The 19677-nt window shown below is 44.1% G+C and overlaps 1 protein-coding gene across 1 annotated transcript in view; it reads right to left on the reverse strand.

Moving 5' to 3' along the window:
• Positions 1-454: 454 nt before the first annotated feature.
• The window catches only part of mdn1 (midasin AAA ATPase 1), a 62469-nt gene continuing 43246 nt past the window's right edge, over positions 455-19677 (reverse strand). Inside the window, exons 68-102 of the mRNA XM_020652622.3 lie at positions 19300-19394; positions 18979-19103; positions 17743-17895; positions 17125-17234; positions 16539-16612; positions 16258-16441; positions 16026-16173; positions 15718-15864; positions 15510-15636; positions 15169-15274; positions 14955-15070; positions 14259-14663; positions 13948-14174; positions 13643-13780; positions 13216-13412; positions 11958-12119; positions 11724-11861; positions 10742-10877; positions 9681-9859; positions 9463-9594; positions 9077-9218; positions 8593-8918; positions 8352-8507; positions 6423-6524; positions 6134-6332; positions 5653-5826; positions 5405-5562; positions 5193-5282; positions 4176-4291; positions 3902-4076; positions 2777-2850; positions 2549-2663; positions 1946-2012; positions 1472-1614; positions 455-1384 (exon numbers count right to left, since the gene is read on the reverse strand). Coding sequence (XP_020508278.2) covers positions 1199-1384; positions 1472-1614; positions 1946-2012; positions 2549-2663; positions 2777-2850; positions 3902-4076; positions 4176-4291; positions 5193-5282; positions 5405-5562; positions 5653-5826; positions 6134-6332; positions 6423-6524; positions 8352-8507; positions 8593-8918; positions 9077-9218; positions 9463-9594; positions 9681-9859; positions 10742-10877; positions 11724-11861; positions 11958-12119; positions 13216-13412; positions 13643-13780; positions 13948-14174; positions 14259-14663; positions 14955-15070; positions 15169-15274; positions 15510-15636; positions 15718-15864; positions 16026-16173; positions 16258-16441; positions 16539-16612; positions 17125-17234; positions 17743-17895; positions 18979-19103; positions 19300-19394 — 5322 coding nt within the window. The 3' untranslated portion in view covers positions 455-1198. The remainder of the gene's footprint in view (positions 1385-1471; positions 1615-1945; positions 2013-2548; positions 2664-2776; positions 2851-3901; positions 4077-4175; positions 4292-5192; positions 5283-5404; positions 5563-5652; positions 5827-6133; positions 6333-6422; positions 6525-8351; positions 8508-8592; positions 8919-9076; positions 9219-9462; positions 9595-9680; positions 9860-10741; positions 10878-11723; positions 11862-11957; positions 12120-13215; positions 13413-13642; positions 13781-13947; positions 14175-14258; positions 14664-14954; positions 15071-15168; positions 15275-15509; positions 15637-15717; positions 15865-16025; positions 16174-16257; positions 16442-16538; positions 16613-17124; positions 17235-17742; positions 17896-18978; positions 19104-19299; positions 19395-19677) is intronic.

Genomic DNA, 19677 nt, shown 5'->3' on the forward strand with positions numbered 1-19677 from the left:
ACATGATGACTTTAAATAATTTTTGCTTCATGAAGTAACTCGTCACAAACCTGAAATATTGCCGTGGACAGATGTGCAAAAAAACTCTAACAGCTGTTTCAGTCTGATGTGTTTAAGATTGTTAATTGTGTTTCAAAAGCTTGGAGAAGGTAACAGTCTGTTTAATGAGGGTTTTATCTTGAGTTTAATCCCTTATTCTGTTCCATGACAATGAAGAGACCTACTAAGCACTCTGATCCGGGAACATTTAACTTCATGGTGTCATGTCAAGTCATGCAGGCTGGGCATATAAATGTTTGTATGACATCATGATAAAATAAAAATAACTTCAGACCTGTTTTTTCCTGAGTTGTCTTGCTGATTTCCTTCATTTTAATAATAATAATAATAAAGTTGAAGTTGAATAGTTCAGGGATTTTCTTATGAAGTTAAAGTGACCAAGCACACATAGAGCGACCTTGTAAACTGTTTATTGTCAGGATCGTTTTTTCTTCAACACATGTATGCAATGAAACAACCTCTAAATCTGCTTACATGAAGAGCACGGTACAAAACACAGAGGTGATAACAAACATTTACACCTACTTGAGGAGCTCTGAGCTCTCGGGGAGCTGACGTCACACAGACTGGCAGGAAGATGGACTCTGCAGATTGTGTGGGATACTGCAGTCCCTGTGCTTCAAAGTGCGTGAGAGATCCCGACAGAGCGCTGGGATGAGAGGCACATTTCTGAGTTCCTTCACAGTCGGTCGTGACCTCGCCGACATGCTACTGTTAGGTCACATCTGTTGCTGTGTCCACACTGAAGACGAGTGACGTCATGACGTTTGTAACACTGACTAAAAACATCCACACCAAAACATGACTTCAGGGCTATAATACAGAGGGTACAGAGGTATTTTACTGACTCTTCACTGAGGTGTTTCACACACAGATAATCACATTTTTTTGTTTCTATCATTTCATCTCAGACGTGCAAGTTGAAGCAATCTTCCAAACAGAGAGTCCCCTGATAACCAGGACAATAACGAACAAAGATTGCTTTCAAATGGACTAAAACCTAGAGTAAAAATCAGAAAATAAAGGCACATGTACAGATATTTGTTTGTCCTCAAGTCTCTTTTGTGATTTGTGTCTGAGGATCGAGCAGCAGGGAGTTATTGTGCAGTTATTTGCTGCTTTTTCGGAAGATGGCTTCTCATTGGTCGGCTGCAGTGACGAGTTCAAACCACTGTCTGAGGGCGTCGCTCAGTGTCTCGGGCAGGGCGTTGACGTCCCGCAGGATGACGTAGAAGGGGAAGGGGAACTCGTCCATGTAGGAGCGGATCTCTGGAAGCTCTCCTGGTCCTTTGAATATGGGGACCTTGATGTCCAGGATGGAGTCCTGCAGAACGAGCACAAAGGTTCAGCTAACGTTTGAGTCTGGAAAACTTTTTGAATTGAAAAAGTTGTAAACCCCGCGTCGACTTACCCGCGAGTTCGGGTTGTCGAGCACCACGAAAATGACAAACACATTAGCGCTGCGTGCGGCTCGTACGGCGGCCATCACACGCTCCTTCCCCTCCAGAAACAAACCCCTCCCATCGGACACGACGAGCAGCAGCTGGGCCGTCTCTGTGGAGGAGGTCACAGAGGAGCAAAATGAGAACGTGTGGTAGTTAAAGCAGATTCAACTGGTTAGTCCTGATGAGCCATCAGTGACATCACAGAGTGCAGACACGACTAGAGTTAAACTTCTGCAGCCAAGCTAGAAGAAAAAAACATGACACAAGTGAACACTCGAAAAAAGTAAGATGTTGTTGCTTTAAATACCAGACACACATTAAAAAGTAATTTTTTATGAATCTAACTATACAAACAAAGTGACTATAAGAGGTGACCACTGTCTAAACACAACAGCTCACTATCACTGAGCTGCCTGATCTCTGTGCTTATAAGTCATTACCTGAGTTTAGAGCTCCAGGAACCTGCTGTCGAGCTGCTACAAACATTTTAGTTGACGTCTCCAAGAACTGCAGAGGAGACAAATGAAGAGAGTCAGAGTGAGAGGAGGAGATGTACTTAAACATGATCAGACACTTTACTATGTTCAACTGAAGCCAAGAAGTAAACGAGCCCTCATTACAGATCATCAGTTTTAAACAGGAAATCTAAAAATAAAGGGAAAAATGTTTTATGACAACACAATGTCTATACATATTTGCCTTTTTTAGACACTTTTATTTTGGGTCTGAAACAAGAAAACCTAGTAAAGGTCACATATTATTCTCTTTTTAAACCAGTTTAAAAAAGTCTCAGAGCTCCTAAAAACATGTGTGTGAAGTTTCTTGTTCTAAATCCACTCTGATCCTGTATTTGATCACGTCTATAAACCCCTCTATTTCAGCCCTGCTCAGAACAGGCTGTTTCTGTGTCTGTACCTTTAAATATGTAAATGATATATGTCTGACCACGCCCCCTCTCTAGAAGGGCTGAAAGCTTGTTTTTTTTAAGCATTCAGCCCCAAAAGCCTGCAGACAAATCCTGACAACATGTTAGTACTTCCCACCTGTGCTATCCGGGTCTTCTTCTGCTGGAACTGACAGAGTCGGAGAATCCGAGCGCCCGACTCATCATTGAACTGCTGCTGGAACGGGTGCAGCAGCTGGACCTGCTCCCCAAAACTGAAACATGAGCAGGAGTTTAAGGTTACATATATTCCCTAAACACACTCTCTGTATGAGTTTTGTTTCCTTGTTTTAAAATGTAGCATCACATGAAACGTGCAGAGACTCACCTGCACACAGACACCTGTCCGACCTCCAGCAGAGTGAGAGCGTTGATGATCACTGACAGAGACTCAAACGCCAGCTGCACAAAACACAGGACACAGAAGTGATGACTTTGTACATACTGAACCATGAATGTATTTTTATATGGAAGCTATATTTTTACGTCTAAGTATTTAAAGTGCTTGGACTGCTCTGTTAGATTTCATGAACCAGCTCTGAAACAGGCTGTAATGGCTGCAGCGTAATCCTTGGGGCAAATTAGTTGGAGTTATTTCTGTTATTGTTATTCAAAGTGTCTGACAATATTACAGAAAAGATCCCTGCAGAGATTGACCTTTTTGGTTAAGAGGAAGGTGATCATTTTTTTTTTTTTTTAAACCCAGAAACAGCCGTTGCATCATTCTCTTTTAAACCAGCCAGCTCCACTGACAAAAACAGTCATTGTGCTTCACAAAAACAGGAGCTGCCAGTTTCCTGCTGACTCGACCGGTTAGTAGGGCTGAACGACGTTGGAGAAAAGTGACAGCGCTGTATCTTTCTTTCTGTTTTTTAAAAACACATTCAGTGACTTTCTACAGGCTTAAATACGGACAATTAACATTTGTATCTTAGAAGAATGAGATATACTTGATTAATGAAAATCCAGTTTTACACTGTGTTATTGAGTCATGTTACACACACACAGGATCCTATGGAGATGCATTAATGGAGAGATGTCAGAGTGAGGGGACTGCCCACAGTGAGTGCTCCTGAGCTGGTAGGTTTGGGGTTTGGGGCCTCGCACAAGGGCACCTGGGCAGTGCTCAGGAAGTGATCTGGCAGCTACCAGACTCGCATCAGGACTTGAACCGGCAACCCTTCGATTCCTAACCCTAACTCCCTACAGACTGAGCTACTGCCGCCTTAATCACTATTAACTCAATTTATCTCAGGCCTGCACTGTATGTAATCCTGATACTTTTCTACATATTGTGATAATGATATGAAGTCTTATTACCAATGTGTGCTTGAACAGAGATTTTTGTGGAATTTGTATTTTTTTTTTTGATGGTAACTGCAGTTGGGTGATATACCATTATATCCTCACAGGAATAGAGTTTAAATAATGTCATGTGAAGGTGCCCTGGTACCTGCTTGGAGTGGTTGTCCACCATGCTGGAGGAGTCGTCCACAGCCAGACAGATCTGGTACTCCCTCTTGCTGGGTTTGGTCCTCCTCATCCAGATCTTGTCTTTACGGAACTGACTGGCGATGTAGGGGATCACCTTCCTCATGTTCAGGCGCTTCCCTGTGCGGTAATCTCCCCTGTGGAGCATTAGACAACACGTGTGTGTTATTGTGTGATACATTATCTTAACCTTCTGTCATAGACACGTGATGCAGCGTGCAGCGTTTTGGTCCTACTTGAGTTTGGCGGCCTGCGTGGGCTCCAGGATGAGGCGGAGCTGCTCACACAGCTGCTGGGAGAGAGCCGAGGTCAGACTCTGGTACTGATGCCACATGGAGGCTGCTGCACTCTCCTGAAACACACACACACACAACACAATAAAACATCAAGCCCAGGTTACAAACCAACACAACTCATTGATGGATCTGACTCCTCGTATGAAGACACCTTTGTAAGATCTTTGAGAACATTTATCAAAATGTTTTTCTTTTTAGAATTACAGGTCAAAATGTTAAGAGTTCATGTTCAAATCAACTTAGGGAGTCTGCGTATGTTTGTTTAAAAAAAGGTGCTCATTTAAAGGTTATGTGTTAAAACACACAAAAGCATGAAACTCAAACATTTACAGATTTCTAAGAAATTAAATAAGATGTCCATTGCACAGAGTTTGTGAACTGTCCTGGGCCCTTATAATTTGTAGCTGAAATAGCTACCATAAAGGCTGCACCATTTAAAATAGACTACTGTAAAACCACCTAAAGCTGCACTGTTCAAAATAGAAGTGCTCATCAGAATAAGCCTGGCTGCAGACAGGGCGACAGCTGGGTCCAGATTCAGACCATAGCCTGCCATTTGGTGACAGACGTTCTAGTCTATCTTTGACATTTTTATGAATTGTTTCACATACTTCTGAGTTCCTGTTTATGTTCTGCAAATAAAAATGCTCAAAATTAAAAAACCTAGGCTGTTGATCGAAAGAAAAACGACGTATGAGGATAGTAGAAGCTGCAGATTTAACATCATTCTCTAATTCTCTGCATTTTTATGAAGAGATGTTGCAATCGGGTCTTTAGTCAAACAATCTTTCTGCCGGCTGGATGCATTGGTTACCATGCAAAACACAAGAATAGATTGAAGGGTTCAATATGTTTCTGGTATTCCCTTTGGTGTGTCCTCCTTCAAACCAGAGTCTGGACTGTTAGACAACTACATGAAAAACATTGAAGTTTTAAATATTTCTGGGTCAGCCTCACCTCCTCCTGAGTTCCTGGAGCCAGTTTGTGCCAGGCCTCCAGCTGCAGCTCCATCTCCCTCCTGATCTCCTCCGGGTCTCTCTCTTCCTTCTACAAACACGAAGACACACAGCTTTCAGGTCAGACTCTGAAACCTCAACGCGATCTGAGGAGCAACAGTAACAGGGGTGATAAGGGTGATATGATGAGACAGACAGACACTTCTATTTTACCTGCATGGTGTCCAGCAGCAGCTCAGGGACCGTGTGAATCGTCGACTCTGTGCATCTCTCTTCTCGTTCTTCTTCTCTGGTGTTTAGTCGCTCCTTCCACCTCTCCTCTTCCTCCCCCTCTGCCTGAGTCTGCACCTCCATCTCTCCACTGTCCGCTCCTGCACACATCAACACATCACATTAATAAAAAACTATAAAGTCAGAGTTATTTCCCAACAGGCAGGAGAGAAGAAGAAGAAGCGGCTCGCCTGTTTTTGAGGCCTTGCTGGAGTCGAGCTGCTCGGGTTTCAGCTCCTGGACCTCGGCAGCCTGAAGGTCCTCTTCCTGGTTCTCCGTTTCCATGGCGACATCCTCCTCGTTCTGCTCCTCGTCCTGGTGCTGCTGAGGTCCGGCTGCTTTCTGCTGGTCGGCACTGGCAACATCTGGAGAGAAAATGCAAATGTAATGAAAAAATCTGAACAGAAGACATCTGAAAAGTTGTTCTAACATGTCAGAAAACTTTTAAAAAGCAAATTTCTGTCAAACAAAGAAAGACTTTAGAGCTTTAAAAATATATCCACGAGTTAGTCGTAATCATGAGGTGAATGGTCAAAACGGTGCGAAGTAATGAGGATGATTAAAAGAGATTTTCAAAGTCTTAATTTATTGATGAGGTAAAAAATATCTAAATAAATCTGTGTGTGTGTGTGTGTGTGTGTGTGTGTGTGTGTGTGGAGACCGAACACTGACCGTATGTCTGCGTGTCGTACGTGGACTCTCCCTCTTTGATGTGTTCGTACAGGTCAGACTCCTGCTGAGCGTCACTCTGTCCGTTGTCCTCAGAGCGATCCTTCCCGCTCTCCACTGTTCTCAGACGTTTATTCACTCGTTCGTTATAATCGCCCGTGGATCGCTCGTTATCCGCCTGACCTGGTTTCCTCTTGAAGCTCTGAAACAGTACATTAAAAAAAACATTTTTATAAATTGGAGAGAATAACAAACAGATACTGGAGGAGAGCAGCAGGTCAGATTCTCAAACCTGAGTTTTGTCCTGAGTCTGTTTCTGTGAGGCCATTCTTGCTGTCAGCTTTGACTGGTGGCCTTCTGATTGGCTGGCATCTGCAGCTCCACTCCCATGCTCCTGACACACAAAAACAGTGGAAACATTTTTAATTTCAGCTTCATTAAGAGGATGAGATGATGTGTTCAGGTGGATTATATCTGCTCACTTTGGTGTTAAAATAAAGATTCATCTTTTGACTTTCTGTTAATCGACACAGAGCTCTTTGATTGATATCACCTGCTCCTCTGAACATTTAAGTTTGACCCAAACGATTGAATGAATGTAAGTAAATAACTTTTTCACAGCTGTTCCTCCAGGTTATCTCTCCTGCACAGGCTGCACCAAACATGAAGCTGTGTATGTCCTCTGTGCACTGGCTTATTATGACCAGTGGTGATTCTAGAGTCTGTTGGGGCCCTAGGCAAAAAGTAATTGGGGGGCCCTCCAACCAGCGTTCACCTCCATTCTGTCTGCCAGAGTTCTGACGCTTCCTTCTCTACCTCCTTTTTTTCTGTTTGTATTTTCTCTCCTACAGACGGATAATTCTCCTTCATTTTTATTTTTTGACATACTTTGATTTTCACATGCATGCAACACATGGGGCTCCTTTAGGGAGGATTCCTACAGTTGTTGCAACATTTTTGCACTTTTTTGGCCACTGCTGTTGTTAAACGTTTGTGAGGCCTCAGGGGCCCCCTACTGGTCTGGGGCCCCAAGCAGTTCCCTTGCCTTGCCTGTTGACAAGCAGTGCCTCTGATTATGACCGCTATAAAGACACAGACATGTGGTGACCTCTAGTGGCCTTTGCAGGAATTGCATATAGGGAAGCCAGAATTCTGAAGACACAGAATAAAAAGAGGTATAAAAAACAGAACTCTGACCCAGATAACCAGAGTTTATCTTAAACCAGCAGAACATGACTTATTTTAAGTAATGTGTAATTTAAACAACTTAATGCCCCAATGAGGAGAATTCAGCTGGCAACAAAACAGACTGGAACTCTGCCTAATTACTAATGCCTCTTTATGACATAAAAAAAAAAGTAAGACCATCAGGTACGAGTCTGATTATTTCTACAAAGTTATTTTTAATGTCGGTCTCCAGGCTGCTGTAAGATGAGGAGGTTAACAGCATGCTGCAGAAACAGACTTTGGTGTTATAATGTGTTTGTCACCTTGTTCAAATGTATGGGGTTGATGAGCTGAACTTTTACGCACAGAGCATCTCCGGTGATCAACAATTAAATGTGTTTCACCCGTTTACTGAGTCAGCATGTGTGCAGTGTGCAGACTGGCTGTTGGACAGTTTCCATCCACTGTCACTCCATGCTCTGAGGTTTTGGACGGCGCTCAATGCGGCTGATCCCTCTATGTGAGCGTGCTAACGGAGCTGAAGTGTAGGGAGAGGGAGGGGGGTGTTTGGTTTGACCAGGACCCGTAGAGATGAGGGCGGGTCTTTAGCTTCCTTGAGCTAGAGCTAGAGCGCCCTCGCCTGTCAGTCAACTCAGACACGGCTCTAATTATGCCTTACTTTTTGCCTTCATGAAATAAAAACAAATTAGTTTAAAAAAAAAATTACCTCCAGCACAGTGTGCCGAGTAAAAACATGCACTATCATATTTGTTTTTATTACCAGACTGTTTACATGTTTTTTTTCTCTACACAGACTTTTAACATGGTGTGTGTATGGGGTTTCTGGGGATTTTGCAGCGAGCCTCAAGTGGACACTCTAGGAACTGCAGTTTTTTGCACTCCCTCACTGGTTCATTTTGTAACACTGCTTGGTTGCAGCTAGTTTATACAGCGGTGTCAGTGTACAGAGCAGAAGGCCCTGTGAGTGTGTGTCATGCTCCTCCCTCAGTGTGTGTCTGCAGGTGAACACACGAGGTGTGTGATGTGTGTGTACCTCTTTGGCCTGGTCTCTCTCTGAGGCCTCTCCTGCAAGCTCCACAGCCGTCTCACTCTGAACGTTCTCCTCTCCGGTCTGACCGTCCGTGTTGTGCTCCTTCCTCTCGGCTGACTCCGGCTGCTCCTCATCCTCGCCTGCTCCTTCCTCCTCCTCCTGTGAGCAGAATAAAGACAGACAGTTACACACCTGACAGATGTGTGTGTGTGTCGATCACACAGGAGCTCTCTGTCATACACACCTTTGGTTTGTGCCCTTCATCATTAGGAACAGTATGATCTTCATCTCTTCCTGCCTCCTCTCCTCCCTTCTCTTTCTCCTCTTCATCTTCATCTTTTTCAGCTGACTCTTCATCTCCCTCCGCTCTCTCTCCTCCTCCCTCCTCCTCCTCCTCTTCTTCAGTCTTTGGCTCCTGAGTCTTCTCTTCTCCTGGTTGGTCCGTCTGCTCTTCCTCCATCTGTTCCGCTCCCTCCTCCTTCTGCTCCTCCTCGTTGTCTCCATCTTTCTGTCCGTCTTCCTTCTCATCCAGAGGCGTGGCTTTATCATCGATGTCAAAAGGATTCTCCTCTGACAAAAAAAAAAAAAGATGAGAGTCACACTTTTGTTTTTCATATTGGTTCATAACATTCATTCTTCATCTTCTTCCTGATACGTCTATGAACCAAACCAAGAGGTATGTGTGTTCATAACATCATCTGGAGCTACATGTTAGCTGCAGGTCTCACCTTCCCCCTCGCCCTCCCCATCCTCTCCCGCCTCCTCGTCCTGGTCCAGATTCAGATCTTCGGGCAGATCCATGGCCTCAGGCTCAGGTCCCTTGTCCTGCTGACCGTGGTACGGATCCACCTCATTCTCATCAAACTCCCTCTGAGAAACAACAGCAGGAAACACATCAGACACGTAAATCTGTGATCACGTAAACATTGTAAACTTCTAACTTAGAGTCTGGATTTTTTGATAGAACTCAAATTAAAACATTATGTCTGCGAATGTAAAAACTGCTTTATTTAACGTCTGTGTGCTGTTTAAGTCTTGTTTGTGTTGTATCACTCTTTAGAAATGTAATAAACATATTTTATGAAAGGCATGGGAATGCTGCAGAGACGGTTACCTGGTCTCCTTGTTCGTTGATTTTCTCTTTCTCCTCCTCGTCCATCTGATCGTCTCCGTCCTGGTTCTTCTTCTCTTTGTTTGGATCTGCAGCGTCCAGGTTGTCGTCTTTGGCCACCAGCTCTGATTCCCCCTGAGAGGACACATCGAGGACACTCAGTTAGAGCACACGCACTGAAGTGACTGCTAACAAGTTGAAGTCATGATTCGGTTCTGTACCTGGTCCATGCCCTGTCCAGACTCTTCCTCTTTGTCACTTCCTTCCTCTTCCTCTTCATCGTCCTCATCATCTCCCCACATCCTCTCATCCAGAGTCTCCGCCTCACCTTCACCAAGGTCGCCCATCTTTTTGTCCAGCTCCTTTTCCTCCTCCTCTTTGGACGAGTCGTCATCCTCCTCTGCAAATAATAATAAAAAAATAATAATAATAAATATTATCGAGGGCCTTCTGCACTTAATGATGAACATAGTTCCTCCGGCTTGTTTGCTATATAAAAAATGTGCTCTTAAGTTGTTGGTTTTCTGATTTAAAGCACATTGTTCGCACGTTTTGTAGATCTTTTAAAGGAGCAATATGTAACTCTGACATCTAGTGTTTAAAATGGGTACTGCAGTCCAAATTCTAAAGCAGTGGTACTCAGCCTTGTTAGACTTAAGAGCCACATTGACCAAAAAATATTTCTGCAAGAGCCACAATCAAAAAACCGCTTCCTTTCCTAAAATGTGTGTGGAAACACAGTGACATGACTTGCAAAGAATAATTTCTGCTGACAATGTTTCCCTTTTTTAAATAATTCATTTCCCCCCCCCCCAAGTAGGACCTAAAAGAGCCACAACTAGTCCCAAATAGGCCACATGTGGCTCGAGAGCCTCGGGTTGAGTATCACTGCTCTAAACATTGAAGAGAGTTAGCTTTATTGTAGAAGATTATTTCACAATAAAAGTGAACTTTGACCCCTGAAAATGTGTTCTAGATGTGTTCTGAACTAAGATAACTTAAAACATCACATTGAAATGATCTTTTAAGGAACTTGAATGCAAACATTTCTGACTTTAAACAAGGAGTGTGTGTCACATGGGATATATGGAGGAGTGAAAAGTGAGTTAGATTTTCTTCAGTAGAGCGGTATGTAAATATATGGCACCAGCTGAATGTGCAGGATCGACTGTGTCAGCTCAGGAAGTCAGGAGAAAAAGTAAACATGGAACAAAACACAATGAGCAGGTCACATTAGAGCAACAGGAAGAAGAAAGTTATAACCGATATAAAAAGAAGTTACCTTGTTCTTTTCCGTCTCCGTCGTGCATCTGTCCGTCAAAGTCCTCTGACATCTCGATGGCGTTGTCCTCGGCCTCAATGTTTCCTTTGTCCTGCTCCTCCTCCTTCTCCTGACCCTCCTGGAATGTGTCCTCCACCTGCAGGAGGAATCACACAGAATCATGGGTAATGTTGTTTGGACAATTATCGCTAGGTAACAGCGTGACATCATAGCAGCGCGGTATGGTGTAGCCCGCCAATAAATCCATCCACTGGGCAGTTACCTTGAAATAACTCTGAATATCCACAGGATATTTAAACGTGGTGTGTTTTGTCTAAGTAATTTATTAACACTGTCACGCCGGAAGTAATAATTATTTCGACCAATCAAAGGACTGCAGCGTGTCTAGCTCCACCCTCTAGGGTCTGGTCAGTATGCTTGGCCCCTCAACAGAAGGGTATCGTAACAAATGGTTCATTTGGTACATTTGTGGGAAAAGGCAATAAATCCATAACGTACTGAACTGAACCCGACCGCTTGGTGGAACAAGGGCTCCAGTCAATTCTCTGTGCCTGATCTAAATTCTTTTCTAAACTGTGTTTATTGTTTATGTCTTAAGAACAGGTGAAAGGAAAAGACAAGATGCACTAAAAAAATCTTTCACAGTTCATTCATTTATTTTATCCCTGAAATCAGGTGGAAAAAAGATGAAGGATTTTAGAGGAATGATCCAAGACAAACTCTATTTTCACCACCGTATAGTGGACCATTTATCATCTCCTGAAACAGGAAAACATTTGAGGAACAAAAAAGGTTGCTGACATTTTTATAAAAAACTTGTTTTTCATTGTAAACATAGGAGAAACAACACTGAGGATCAGAGTTAGAACTGGAGGAAGATTCTCTTACTGGTCCTCTTACTGGATGCTTTTAAGGAGCATTTATGAGTTATGATTATTAAATAAGAAAAAAAAAACTAGTAAAGTCTCTGAGTTGTCCTCACCTGGTCTTCATTCTCGATCTTGTCGCTGACGTCTTTGTTGCCCTCGCCCTCCCCGATTCCTCCGCCCTCGTAGTCGTGGAACTCTGTGGCTCCTTCTCCGTCTCCCCCGGCCATCAGCTCCTGAGGGAGGCAGAAACCCTGAAGAGGGGGGAGAAAACAATCATTGACTCAGTGCTTTCACTTTCTCTTATTTCTGTATATTTTTAATGACAGAGTGTTGTTGTTGTTGTTTACCTTCTGAGCGAGCTGGGTGAAGATGCTGGCGAGCACAGACAGCAGCTTCCCTGTGCTCCTGTGAGCTCCCACAGACACCGACACGTAGAACCGCACCACGTCACAGTAAACACCGAGCAGAGGCTGCAGACGCACCAGCATCCTGCATGCCCTGTCCACCTCCTACACACACACACACACACACAGATCACAAATTTGACTACATTTTTGTCAAAACTGCAGCTCAGCTGATCTATTTTTTAAAATCTATATTGTGGTATCTATCTATTTTTTGTACATTTTTCTTTTTTTTATTTAAATTTCACTGTGTTCACTTTTTGTTTGCACTCTTTGCTGCTATAACAATGTAAATTTCCCCGTTGTGGGATAAATAAAGGATTATCTTATCTTACATGGACTGATGCTAATGAAACTAACATCATATTAAGATTGAATACAATTCATGAACAGCAGAAAAAACACATTCTGAAATGACCCTAAAAAGGAGCTTGAAAAATATATTTCTTTTATCCGACATGTTTCATACAGAAATGAAACTATTTAAGGTTTCATATCTAGATTGTAACATGTTCCTAAAAAGTCTAGAGAGTGACTTAAATGTTTAGATTCAGTGAGCTCTAACTCAGTTCAATTTGACTGATTGCTGATGATTTAAGGACGTTTGTCTCAGATTGTTCACTTTAAAAAAAGCATTGTGGGAGCGTTGATACTGTAGGCTAGCGGTTATATCACACACTCCATGTACTGTACAGAGTCTACTGTCCCCCACAAAGGACGGCCAGGGTTCAAATCCGACCTGTGGCTCCATTCCCACATCTTATTCCCACTCTCTCTCTGTTTCATACTCTGTCAACTGTCGTGTCTCTACGAAGCCCAAAAATAAACCTTTAATAGATGAAGTTGACTATTATAATCTAATTATTATTTAAGATATATGTGCAGTATATTTTATGATTTTTATAATTTGTAGATAAACTGATGAAGATTCATTTTGATTTTTCAAAATTAGAGCACCTTGTCACTCAAAGGGACTTCATGAAGGGTTAATAAACATCCCTCCTGCAGGTGTTTTTAAATAAACAAGCCAGGATTATAATTTTCCCATGCTCACTTTAGATACACTTTAATTGGTTTATAAATAAACACATGACATGAACTGTCCAAGCCTGCAGCGCAGTGGAAGCTTTCCGATGAGAGGATTATGTGATTATATAAAAATCAGACTTTCAGTGTGATGGATGCACAGCTGTGTTCCTACCTGCAGCTGAGAAGGCTGACACGAGTCTCTGTGAGTCTTGAGGCGGCTCAGCAGCTTCTCCAGCCCGCTGCTCACATCTCCCACACACAGAGCGTCCACCTCTGCAGCCAGCTCGTCCTCCAGGAGACGAGACAGGTGACCGGGCTTCAGCAGGTCCTCCACAGGACCTTCATCCTCCTTCTCCTCTGCAGCACCCTCTGTCACATTTAATAACAGCAGGACGACAACGTTTAATGGTGGCAGAATAAAAACAGGTGTAAAGAATACCGCGATCTGGACAAGTCTGGAGTTGGAAACATGAGACATGAGGTCATGTAGCCTTCATATTGTGGCGTCAACAGTACAGTAACCTGTTATGAGTGTGGCTGTGAAGGTTCCCCCTCTGCATGCTACAGATTCTCCATCAATCGCCTTGACTTGTTCTCACCTGTCTTAACGTCACTCTGCTGCTCTGGTTGTTGCTCTCTCTCCCGTCTCTTCACCAGCGTCTGCACGGCACACAGCACCGTGTTGATGTTTGTCTCCAGCTCAGCAGAGAAGTCAGAACAGAAGGCGGGCTGCAGATCTGTGAGAGGAATAAGGAGACGGAGTGTGACAGCGTGTTACTTCATGTGATTTTTACTTTAAAAAAAAGGAATGCTAAAACCTTGCTCCTATTTCTGAAGATATTATATTCTAAATCATCTAAATCATCATGTAGTGGTGGTTAAAGACTCTGGGATGGTCACGCACCTGAGTTGTGTGGACCAATAGAGAGCAGCTGAGTCTTCCAGGTGGTGAACTCGGTGATGCCGGCCTCCACCTGTCCTCTGACGTACTGCAGGCTCTGTGTGATGGCCGGCTGGTTGTCAGTGCTGCCGACACACACGGTCGGGGAGAAGAGCTGCTCCACGCCGGGCATCTGAGCCGCCACAGCTCCCAGCTGATCGAAGGCCGAGCAGCACGTCATAAAGTGTTTCCTGTGGAATAAACCAACCGTGTTCAGACTGATACTCTTCTAAAGCTGTGAAGATTTTAAATACAATGTAAAAGTGATGTCTCACCACGTGTGGAGGACTCTGTCTGACGTCTGCTGCGCCGCGTCATCCAGCTCCGCCTTTATGCTCTGCGTCTGATTGGACATGGCGTTGAAGCTCTGGTTTAGCTGACACCAGGCGGTGTCCCCCCTCCTCATCAGACAGCCTGGGGGTTGGCGGTGGGCGGCGAGCGGGGACGGACACCTCAGGGTGTGCTGGCTGCAGCTGCCCGTCTCCTTCTGCTGCAGGTCGTCGGGGCAGCACTGGTGGAGCCAGGACAGCTGCTGCAGGAGGGTGGAGCACTGAGCAGCCAGCTCCTGCCCTCTGACGAGCCAGCTCTGCAGAGACTCCTGAGGAGGGAGGGTGCAGGTCGGGTCCTCACCGCGGCTCTGGAGGTCAGCCTTGATGCCCTGAACGCTGTCTGTCAGCCTCCTGAGAGTTTAGGACAGAACAAGGGACAAAGGTTAATTCATATTTAATAAACAAAAATGAAACTTCATAGATGCATCCAGTAAACTAAATGTTACATAATCTTCATCTTCAAGTTTTCAACATTTTGTCAAATTTCAGACATCAACAGAGCTTTACGTTTCATATGCGACTTTCAGGTTAACAAAACAAAGTTATCCTTCAGTGCATCACTTCCCCTCCACCCCCGGCCCTCCCCGTCATGACCTTCTGCTCCGCGTACGTTTGACAAACACGATGTGACAGCAGACTGACCTGAGGTGGACCCACTGCTCGGTGAGTTTGGACAGCCGTCGTCTCTGTCTGAGGAGCAGCTTGAAAAGATGAGCAGAGAAACCTCTGCAGCGCTCGATGTTCCCCAGACCCAGCTCCTGAAACAAACACACACATATAGAGTTTGGACTTAAGAGCTATGCTTACATCACTTCTTTATCTGTACTCACTATGTGTGTCAGTGTATGTGCCTCACCTTGGCGGCTTGCTGCAGAGCGGTCAGCAGGGTCGTCTTCCTGGCCCATGAACGGTAGAAATACTTCTGACATCCATCCCACGCTGTCAACAACTCTGTGAACAACCTGGAGCATCGAGAGCAAAGAGAAAACAGCTTTTAGAGACGACTGCACTTCTTTGGCCCGAGCATGGATGCAAGAGGTTTGAGGTGTAACGGATGCTCATGCACAGGTCCAAATCCAGGATGGTTAGAGGGCGGTATCTGAGCAAAATTACTCAAAATGAATCTGTTTTCTAGTTTCACTAAGTCCTGAACATGAACTGGCAGCAGTTAAATAAATGAAGCTGTGTTGTTCTTACGCGCTCTCGGCCGGCTCCTGCTTCCTGACAGCGGTCAGAGCTGTGCTCAGCTCCAGCGGCTGCAGACACAGAGTCTGCTCTGGATCGGCCGTCCTGTTCCAGGTCAGGCCTTTACGGTACGACAGACCTGAAAGAGACCGCGACACATACAGTATTAGAGAGTGTTTTTCTTCATCTGAGAGCTCTGTTGATGTCTGAAAGAACTCACCTATCTCTGTGAGCATCTTGAACAGATCTGACAGTGCTCTCTGTTTCTGCTGCAGGATGTGTTTCACCTCGGCTTTCTGCTTCTCCTTCTCTGCCGACGTGTTGACGCTGAGGCTCTGCAGCGCCTGCAGGTTACTGATCACCTCGCCTGGACAGAAGGACACATACTTGTGTATTTTTCTACTTTTACCATCCTTAATTTGACAGATCTACATCCAAATGCTCACATCTGAAGATAAACACTGAGCATCTGGGGGGAAAGGTCCATGTCTCATTTCATTTATTTGATTGTGTTTTTGTGTTTCTTACCCGTAAAGCAGTCGAGGTCTTCAGTCAGCTCGGGCACAGGGCTTTTCTTCAGCAGCTGGACGCACATTTTCTTCATTTTCCTGGTCAGAACGGGCAGACGTGCCTGCAGAGGCGAACCTTCAACTCCCTCATCTGGGACCTCGTCACACTGAAAAACATCATTCAGCTTATTAGGTTGACAACAAATGATTCAATATGATCAACCCTCTCTGTGTGCTTTGACAACTTGTACCTCCAGGTCTCGGCCCTTCCCAGGCGGGTTGCTCTTCAGGGCCCGGTGAACCCGGTGGATGGGTGTTTCCTCTGAGTTTACATCCACACTGTCCAGGCTCGCACTGCTTCCCTGCTCCACCAGAGAGGGGACACTGGGACCGCTCAGAGCCTCCCCGAACTTCTTCACAAACTTGAACAGAGTCCTAACAGAAGAGAGAGCAGAGAGGGAGAACAATGTTAAGAAACACAACACTGTGTCCTAAAACACAAAAGTCCTCATATATATATTCAGAATCTTACCGATGTGTTTTCTCCACCGACTGTTTGATGGACCAGAAGCTCACATCGTTCCACTTGGAGATCTTCACAAAGTCCTGAGGGAACACATTCAAATCTCAGTTGACTTTAACACCGTGATGGAATATTGTTAAACTGTTTTCAAACCAAAAGGATGATCAAATATACATCTCAGATTGTTATTTCTGTTAAACACAACTTCCATTTAGACCAATTTTCATTAACGCAAGAAATTCAAAGGCCATCATGCCTAGGTCACAGCTGGGTTAATCTGCCTCCTCCACTGTCTGGAGGAACTTTATGACCAAGTCCCAGTTTAAAGACCGGTAATCTAGGATCAGTACCAGGACCAGTACCAGGTCCAGTAAGAGGTCCCAGGAAAGTCTCAGTGCTGAGAAGCTTTCTTGACAAATTTTGAACATTTTAAGTTGATCACGAGGTGAAAAAGCCGAACTTGATAATTGACGGCAGTTTTGCATCGACTCTGTTTCTAATCACTGAACAAAAAATAAACAGTCTCAACACTCCTTTACGCAGACAGAGACTCATCACGCTGGTTCACAGTAAAGAATTAAACAGGGATCCAAACCTTGAGCTCCTTCTCGATGGGCTGTCGGAGCTGACTGATTCTGGTCTGGACGCAGTCGGAGAACTGGCTGTAGTATTTGTGCAGGTTCCACAAAAGACTCGACAAAGACTCTGTGAAACAAAACAAAAGAGTTAACCATCAATAGTCTAGATTGTTCCCTACATACATACAGCCTCGTTTGGACCACTGAAGTTCACAGGTCAAATCTATTTTCTAGTTCAGTGATGAGATGGAGTTTCCATGGAACTATTGACTTTATTGGAATCCAGTGAGTGATGTCTGAGATAGTTTGACGCCTGACCTGAACCACAGAGAGGTCAGCGTGGGGGCTGACCCTGTCTGGTCAGGGGATCAATTATTTTGTCAATATATAAAAAAATTTTTTTTGGGAATAATCTGTTGTTGGACACCACCAACCTGTTACATCCATGCTGTGTAGAAATACTGCAAGATGGTTTAACTATGAGCTGATTATAAAAACTACTTGTTTACCTAACATTAAACATAAATATGGAGCAGTAAGAGTCAAGCCAGGAGGGGGGGGGGGGATAATAACTATGGTTCCTGTATTTTAAATGACTTGTATTTTCTGTATCTGAAAACGTTTTGATGTCTGACCTTTTCCAGGCTGGTCCGGGACGAGCAGGAGGTGACAGTGGAAGCTGAGCAGCGTGGACAGGCGAGTGTGAAACTCTCCCAGGGTGGAGCCCTCCATGAAGGCCTGCAGGGTGGAGGTCACTGAGGACAGGGAGAGACGCTCCACCTCCTCACCTGAAAGGACAGAAACAGGAAGACAGCGATTCTTAGCTGTCACAGCGTTTTCCAACCTTTAACGTTTGTTTAACCGTGTGAGGGATGTTTTAAAGGTCACATATTATATTCCATTTCAACCAGTTTGTCTGTAGCTTGAAATGCTAATGAGCTGTTTGACCACGCCCCCTCTCTGAAGGGGATGTGGCTTGGGCTTTCTCGCTCCATGTCCTATTGTTTACGGTGAGAAGGCAGACTCAGAGGACAGAACAAACACCTAGCTGTGGGAGTGTCACACACCTGAGGGAGGGGTTACTGCCCTTTGTGATGGGCAGTCACAGTTTTGTTTGATAACCATGTTTTTAAGGTAGTTTCTATACTGATTAGAGAGCTCAAGAAGAGACTTCCTGTCAGCACCTGTGTGTCTGATCAGACTTAAAACTGTTTGTTTGCTCTTACTGACATTGTGTCCTCTTTTCTAGATCCTTGCTTGTGTTGTACTTACTCTCTGATGTATGTTGCTTTGGAAAAAGGCGTCTGCTAAATTAATTGTAGAATAATTGGGGGGGGTTTGCAGACAGACTAGGGACACATATTAGTGTTAAATAAACATGGTGTAATGTATTTTTGCATAGCATAGCCTTCAATGCATCTGATTGTTTGCTACAGTTTGTGTCTTTGTAACAAAAATCTCAATCTAGTTATCGTATTCTATTTTTCATTCTTTTTTGTTGCCATTTCCTGACACATTTGAACATTGAAAAGCAATTTAAACTCCACGAGCAGAAACGTGCTCAAACTAGGATCAATATTGGAGATGATTTTGAAAAATGGAGAGAGGTTAGAACACAGAAAGGTTTACAGACCGATGCAGAGCTGGATAAACACTGAAGATACAGTGTCCACCACATGGCTCTTTATATTTTAGTGCACATTTAACACCTCTAATTATAAAATTGAGAATAATTTACAACATTTTAAAAACTCAGATCATTTATTCTGTCTGTGTTCCCAGATCAACAGTTTGAATGAATGTGTTTTGATTGTGTTATCTATGTATAATGTGATTGATAACAAACAGAGAGCAGTTGATTCTCTACGTACCTGTGTCAGGGTCTGTCCTCTGCTCCTCCAGATATCGCTCCACCAGCTGGTAGATGGAGAACCAGTGTTTGGTTGATTTCTGAGTGTGACGCTTCATCGCGTTGTCCAGACTACTCGACCAACATCTGCAGAGTGACAGGACACAGTTACACATTTATAGGAAACAACCTGTACAGTCTGTTCATCGTCTAATATCAGGCTAGACAAAAACAGGACACACTGAGAACTCTGGTCCAGGTTAAACCTCGCTTATCTCACATCTATAGTCACTTTTCTAGAAAACACAAATAGAAAATGAAGTGTAAGCTCTGTGGGTCTTACGTGAGCTCCAGTTTGCGCCACTGGATGATGAGCTGCGTCACTGGTTCCAGTTCTTTCCGCAGAGAGACTGAGCGGCTGGCGTTGTTCTCCCAGTCCTGAGGAGAACAAACATGACAAACTGATAAGACAGAGATCACATCTGTGCTACGAACTGATGTTGAAGAAACACTAGCAGACTCTCTGTCTTTATATTAAAATGTCTCTGATTTGATCCCTGCTAACTGAAACACATTAGAAGTGATCCATCTGACCTCCATTCAACAAACATTTTTAAAGTTGTTTTCTTGTCCTCTTGAGGACAGACCTGACAAAGCTTGACTTTTTACTTCCCCCCCTTAGCGATGAAGTGAGTCGGAGTGAAGCTGCTGTGTAACTTTC

The sequence above is a fragment of the Labrus bergylta genome, chromosome 15, assembly GCF_963930695.1.
Source record: "Labrus bergylta chromosome 15, fLabBer1.1, whole genome shotgun sequence".
Classification (NCBI taxonomy): Eukaryota; Metazoa; Chordata; class Actinopteri; order Labriformes; family Labridae; genus Labrus; species Labrus bergylta.